General features: G+C 37.6%; 1 protein-coding gene across 1 annotated transcript; it reads left to right on the top strand.

The window, feature by feature from the left end:
- Window positions 1-3549: 3549 nt before the first annotated feature.
- LOC143530563 (putative E3 ubiquitin-protein ligase RF298) lies at window positions 3550-7261 on the top strand. The gene is made up of 3 exons (XM_077026057.1): window positions 3550-3570; window positions 4507-6303; window positions 6389-7261. Exons 2-3 carry the CDS (start codon window positions 4537-4539, stop codon window positions 6896-6898), a joined length of 2277 nt encoding a protein of 758 aa, XP_076882172.1. The 5' UTR covers window positions 3550-3570; window positions 4507-4536; the 3' UTR covers window positions 6899-7261.
- The last annotated feature ends 280 nt before the right edge of the window (window positions 7262-7541 follow it).

Genomic DNA, 7541 nt, shown 5'->3' on the forward strand with positions numbered 1-7541 from the left:
ATCGGAGGTTGTTGCAAGATTTGTTGAGTCGACTTTGGTTGCCACTGCAGGGTTATCTGTTACAATACCACCTGCGGTTACTTTTCAACCTGTTTCTGATGTTCCGGCTATCTTGGGAATCCGTCCACCGTATGCTCAAGACATTTCTTATATGAGATTTGATTTTGATGCAACTTTATCTGACTCAGACAGGATAGCAGCTCTTGAAAGGGTCGTGGCAGAACAGTTAAGAATCAACTTGATCCGGATTCACGCTATCCAGCGCTTGTTGCAGAAAATCAGATTCAGTCGTCCCTCCTGGTTGAGCACGGTAAACTTTTTGATGCTTTAAAACAGTTCTTAGCATCTCAGGGGGAGACGAGCTGCAAGGGCGATGAGTTGAGGACGAAGAAGAGAAATGATCGAGACGATGATCCCAATGCATCGAAAGGTGCAGGTGGTGAGTTGCCAAGAACTGAACAAACTCTTGGGACTTCCACATCTCAGGGGGAGTCAACTGGTGCAACAGGAGGATCAGGGGGTGATGATGTGGTGGTAGTGGATGATGAGGAGATGTTGGATGACGATATTGTAGGTGACGACGATGTGTTACCGGTTGAAGAGATTGAGAAGATAGGAGCCGAGATTGTGATTGACAGTGAGATTGAAGAGGGAGAGATTGTGGAGGATAATGTAGAACATGAAATTCCAGATGTTGATAAGTCAAATGTGGGTCAAGATATGGGAAGTGATGAGACTGAATGGGAAGAGCAGCCGAGATGGAAAGAAGGTTACGCTCAATGGTTCGTAAAGACAAAGAAGCCAGCGGTTCCAACTATGGTTAAAAAGAGTTATAAAGGGTATGCTGAATCGAAAAAGGGTATTATATGCTGGTTATATGATGAGCAGTTGAGGCTATTTGTGATTAAATGCTTTGATGGGATTCAGTACTTTAAGAGGTTGTTGAGATCGTTGAATACCTTACCTGAATGTGAGGTGAAGGATTTGGCCAAGTTGGGGTTGATAAACAGGAGTGATGACGATATGGCTAGGATTATTGGGAAGATCGTGTGGAAAGAAAGTATAAAAGAGAAAAAGTTCGAGTTGTTAAGCCGCAGAAAGGGAAGCTTGTTGAAGATATAGACAGAGGAATGAGAGTTGATGGCAAACCTTGGATGGTAATGAAGTATAAGCCTATCCGGTGTTTAAAAGAAGTGCCGATGAAACAAATGCCCAAGAATGTCTTAAAGAATCTGAAATGATGGTATGTCGATAGTCAAACAGCTGAAGCAGTTATGGAGGATGAAGATGAACAAGAGGTGCTGAGAGTGTATGATCCTATGCACTTAGTAAATTTGTCTCAAGCTGACTTGCAGGTGCTAGACGAGAAAAAGATATTCTATATTCCTGCATGGAAAGATGAAGCCAAGAAATATCAGAGAGTAGTTTCCGTTTGTGTCAGAGAAGGCGTTCATACTTGAAGACGAGTGACTCGAGATTTTTGGGATTACAAGACAAGTGATTGAAGATAGAGATATGAAGCTACTGCCAAGGGGGAGTCTGTTGGTGCATTATGTCAGTAGTTCAGTATCTAGTGTCTGTAATCGTGTTAGTTTGTTTTGTTTTGGTTTGTATAGGTTGTCTCACAAGTTCGCCTAATATAAGCGAACTTGTGGACAAGCGAAGTTATTGACAACTTCGCCTAGTCTGTTAGGCGAAGTTGTCGAAGGCTTTATATGCCTTGGCTACGGCTTGTTTTAGGAATTGATTGAAGAACGTGTAATTGTGATTGTTTTGTAACGTGTTGAAAGGTTGAAATACAACGTGTCTTTTGGGTATTGTAACGTGTGTTCGTGTTCGGTATTAACGTAGTTTACATCTTACGCTCGTATCGTCGTACGTAGGGATTCCGCACCTACGTAGTACGAGATACTTTCGTGTAGATCCGGCTGGGAACCTTCAGAACTAAATTAACAAAAGCATATAAAATTTGAGGTGGATCAACTGAGTGGCGTCAGTCGGCAACATTCGGGCGTTGGGAAGATCCGAGCATTGCCGATCCCGGAAGTTAAGACGGTGAGTCTACACAAATTCGGTTGATTTCCGTCACATTGGTCACGGTACCGAAAATAATACAAAAGGAAATGAGTCTACGCGAATTCGTTCGGTTTTCGTTATGTTTGTCACGGTACTAGGACTAAAACAAGAAATATAATAATAAAATCAAGGACCAATACGGAGCCGCCAAGTGGCCAATCGATACTTAGCCGCACCAAATTTTATAATTATATATATATAATCAAGAAGTTTGGCAACACAATCAAGTGATTGGTCGCCAAACTTCTTATTTGCGTTAATTTGTTTTAAATTTTCAAATTCATGTCGGTTCGCTGCTGTAAAATACGGGGTATTTTTATAGTTGATATCCTCAATGATTCCAGCCAAATTCGTGTCAGCTCGCAGTCGCAACCCAAGGTTTTTTCCCCGTGAGATATTTTAGTCTATTGATTCTGAACCTATCCACGTCAGATCAAGGCTACAATGCGCATATATTTTTTGTTTTCGCCATGGATTTTTTTATGTAAATATGTTAATTTGTTGTATTTTGAGTGTGGACGAATTAATTTATTGCTTGTCGCAATCTGATACCAATCGAACCCGTGTCAGTTCACCATCACAACACATGATTTTCTATGTACGATTTAGTCTCGACAACGTCGATTCCGACTGAATTCAGGTTAGTTCACAAACTCAACGCGCGAGTTTTTTTATCACTTTTTTTTGTCTCTCGATTCCATAATCAAGAATTTCTTATCAGTTCGCAACTGCAACGCGCATGTTTTGTTTTGTTCTCCACATTTTTTAAAATTTAAATATGTTTAGTGTTGTATTTAAGAGTGGACAAATATATGGTTTGCTTTATTTTATAGTTGTAACCAGATAGCAACCGAAGTGTCATCGGTTCGTAACCGCGACACTTGTTTTGGTATGCTAATTTGTTGAATTTCTTTGTTAACAAAGTGTTTTTTTTTGGGGGGGGGGGGGGGGTAATTACTTACCTGGCACCGATAGAAACCACCTTGACTCGTAAACGCACTGCAAAATTTGATAAGTTGTACGAGTACGACTGTCAATAACATCAATCCGCCACAACACACCGGGATCTTCCTAGTTGTATATATTTATAATATAATTATATAAACATACAATATAGTTATTTATTTATATAAGCTAGTGTCCTTTTTTGAAATAAGAAAAAAGTTTGTAATTCTAGAAACAAGTATTTTAGGAATCGTCCACAAAGAGCTAAAACTTATAAAGAGGCACACAGAGAGACACGTTCAAAGTTCTATTCTACTACAGAAACCAAAAACACAAAAATAATATTAATATTAATCAAAAACAAAAATAAAAATCGATCATATTTTCTTCCGATGCTGCATCTCTGATTGCCCCAAATCGGTACAATCCAATTTCATCAATTTCTATTTCAATCCGATTGCGATTGATTGAATTAGTAACTAACGATTGGCATCTGTGGTTTCTGTTGCCGGTAACTAATTGAATTGATTCAATCCCTTGAAGCTTCTGGTATGATTTTAACTTGTTTTAGCATTTGGGTTTTGATTATTATTATTATTATTTGATGATGGGTTTTGCATATTTTGTTTATTGCATCAAGTGTTTCTGCTAATGGCTTTTGATTATTATTGTTATTGGATGATGGGTTTGGCTTGTTTTTTAATTACATCAAGTGTTTATAGTTTATAGCTTGATGAGAAATTGATAATTGATTGTATATGTTTGTTTTGTTAATTACACACATATGCATTGTGTTATTTGTATGTATAATTATTATTTCTGTTTAACTTAATATTAATTTCGGTAATTACAAGAAGTGTTTATAGTTTATAAGTTGATGAGAAATTGATAATTGATTATATATATGTTTGTTAATTACACACACGCATTATTATCTGTATAATTATTATTTTTGTTTAATATAATATTAATTTGTATGTTTTGTTAATTACATGAAGTGTGTATAGTTTATAACCTGATAATTGGTTATATATGTTTGTGGGTTGGGTTCAAATACATAGTGTTCTAAAACTAGGAAGTCGTAGGAAGAGTATTAAACAAACTCCGATTGAACTCAAAGTAGCGGGCCTTGCAACCGTCTCGGCAAACTCTACGATATTGGTTTTTAGGGTTTTGCTTTTCGATTTCTAGCTTGTAGATTTTAGAATTTTTGTTCAGATAACTGTAATTTATTTATCATTGTGTTTTTTTGTTTGTTTTCGTTATTGTATCTTTTTTTCCTCGACATTGTGTTATATTACTCAGCATTGTGTTATATTTTTGCGAGTCATTGTGTCTTCGTACCCTTCCTAGATTTAGGAGACTGTGTAGGATAACTTAACCCATTGGTTATATATGTTTGTTATGTCAGTTACACACGTATGCACCGACAGAAATGCTGCATGAATAACTGATATTAATCTATATTGTTTCTGAAGTTAATAGGAAATTGATTCTGTTGTGAACCTGCAAATAATGGCTACTGTTGTTGCAAAATCGAGTCATGTATCGCCTGTTATGACGGTTCAAGAGAAAGTATGTAGGAACAAGAGGAAGTTCAGAGCAGATCCGTCGCCTCCAATCGGTTCGCAAAATATAGTTTCGTCTTTGCAGCCAGAATACTTCACTTATGAGTTTTCTGCTGAGAAATTCGAGTGTCACGGGCATGACAATGGGTGTGACATGTGTAGTTTTAGTCATGAGAACACGGATTCTATCAAACTTGACTTAGGGTTATCTTGTGCAGCAGAAATGGTAGGATCAAATAGAGTTGAACCGGATGCAAGTAATGGATTTCATGATGCTGATTGGAGTGATCTTACGGAATCTCAACTGGAAGAGCTCGTGTTAATGAATTTAGACACGATGTTTAAAACCGTGGTTAAGAAAATCGTGTCTTGTGGTTACACTGAAGAAGCTGCTACAAAGGGTATTTTGAAATCCGGTCTTTGTTGCGGTTGTCAAGATATTGTGTCAAGTATAGTTGAAAACACTTTGATTGTTCTTAAAAACGAGCAAGATATCGATCCATGGAAGGAACATGAGCATCAGTTTGAAAACTTGCAGCAAATGGAGAAGTATTTATTAACAGAACTTGTTTGTGTCGTTCGTGAAATCCGGCCTTCGTTTAGCACAGGGGATGCAATGTGGTTCTTGTTGATAACCGACATGAATGTGTCTCAAGCTTGTGCATTGGATGGTGACGAGTCATGTACTTTAGCTGGTGATGTGCCTTCAAATGGTCAGTGCGTGCATAATTGTGTGAATGACTCACCGTTAAAGACAAAAGTTCGTCATTCAAAACCGAAGTCTTCTTTTGTTTTGGATGGATTTGCGTCACAGAAAACAATAACCAGATCCTTCAACCTTTCATCCCAAAATCATGAAGTAAAGCCTGTATTAAGTAGAAAAATTAGTGGCATTAGTAAGAGAGATATATTAAGACAAAAATCAGTTCAATTGGATAAAAGCTACCGATCGAAAGGTGGTTCTAGATCTGGAAAACTTAATAACATCGGTGGCTTAATCTTGGATAAGAAGCTGAAATCTGTGACGGAATCTACATCTACCGTCCTTAAAAATGCTTCCTTGAAGACCAATAATATGAACAATACTTCAACAGAGTTATCACTTTCACTACCTGTAAAAACCGAGGCTCCTATTAGTTTTTCAGCCATGCGACATGACAAACCGTTTGCACGGTGGACACCACATGACAGAAGAGATGAAGCAATATCAAAACTTGTGCCACGTGTGCACGATCTTCAAAACCAGTTACAGTTATGGACTGAGTGGGCGAATCAGAAGGTTATGCAAGTTGCGCGCAGGCTCGGTAAAGACAAATCTGAGCTTAAAACACTTAGACAAGAGAAACAAGAAGTCGAAAGGTTAAAAAAGGAAAAACAGGCGTTGGAGGATAACACAATGAAGAAGTTAACAGAAATGGAGAATGCTTTAATGAAGGCGAGTAATCAGGTGGGCCGTGCGGATACTGCTGTTAGAAGACTGGAGGTTGAGAATGCTAATTTGAGGTTGAAGATGGAGGCTGCAAATTTACAGGCTGCTGAGTCAGCTGCCAGTTGTGATGAGGTGGCGAAAAGAGAGAAGAAGACGTTGATGCAGCTACAGTTTTGGGAAAAGCAGAAAACATTGTTTCAAGAAGAGCTTATAACCGAGAGGCGTAAGTTAGGTCAACTGAAAGAAGATCTTGAACAGGCTAAAGAACTAAGAGATCAACTTGAGGTGTGTAAATGTGTTCATGATTCATGAATCGTTTCATGTTTTTTCTTGATTTAATAATTTCTCATTGAAAGTGCGTAATATGCAGACAAAATGGAAACATGAAGAGAAAGCTAAACAAGAACTGATTAATCAAGCGGTTAAGATTAAAATCGAGAGGCAAGAAAGTGAAGTTTTTGCTAAATCAAGTGAAGATTTAACTAGACTAAAAGCCGATAATACCTTAAAAAAATACAAAGATGATATTAATAAGCTCGAGAAGGAAATCTCATTAATAAGGCTGAAATCCGATTCTTCAAAAATAGCTGCGTTAAGGCAAGTTGTCAATGGGAGCTATGCTAATAAACTAAGCGGCACGCGTTATATACCTGAAACTGTTACTGTTACTAATACTGTTAGTGTTACCGGAGGGGTGAAACGTGAACGGGAATGTGTAATGTGTTTATCAGAAGAAATGTCGGTTGTGTTTCTCCCATGTGCACATCAAGTAGTTTGTACAAAATGCAACGAGCTTCACGAAAAACAAGGGATGAAGGACTGCCCGTCTTGTAGAGGACCTATTCAACAACGTGTACCAGTGCGTTATGCGCGTGCTTGAGCCTGTATACTTAAATAATCAGGTTTGTTTTGTCTTTGTGTTTATGGTATGATTTGCCTGTTTATGAAATGAGCTTGTTATTATGAGTTTGAAACAAGTGAAGAGAAGAAAGAAAAACAAGTGTCTTATATGGGATGTTATGTCATGATTTCCCTTTACTTAAGTTAATAATACCGACCGACATGGTTACTTTTAATGGCCGATTTAGCTTATGTGTTTTTCTTTACAATTGGGATGGCATACATATAACTTGATGATCGCATTTATAACTTTAATTATTTGGCCGTTTATTGTGAGTATGGAATAACCAAAGTTAGGTGTTACCAAGGTACTAGGAAAACCAGCTGGAAGATGGAACCTTCGTATTGGAAAATTTAAAAAACATGTTTTTTTTAAAAAACAAAATTGGAATGCCAATGTTTTGAGTTTCAAAGACCTTTGTGCATGAGTTTGAAAAGATGTAAAACATTTGGTTTTCTTAAAAGCGAGTGTTTTTGCGAAAACGATTAGTCCTTTCATCAATCCCGACTACCTTAGACTTCAACAAATTGTTCTTTGGTTGAGCCTGTCTCGATCTTTCTAGTGTATACATGACCAAAAACTGCTATGGGGTGAAAATTGTTATTCGGTTGAGTCCCTCTCA

Source organism: Bidens hawaiensis, unplaced genomic scaffold (genome assembly GCF_021521415.1).
Source record: "Bidens hawaiensis isolate Kalapana, Puna unplaced genomic scaffold, B.hawaiensis_p1.1 tig00008950_1, whole genome shotgun sequence".
Classification (NCBI taxonomy): domain Eukaryota; kingdom Viridiplantae; phylum Streptophyta; class Magnoliopsida; order Asterales; family Asteraceae; genus Bidens; species Bidens hawaiensis.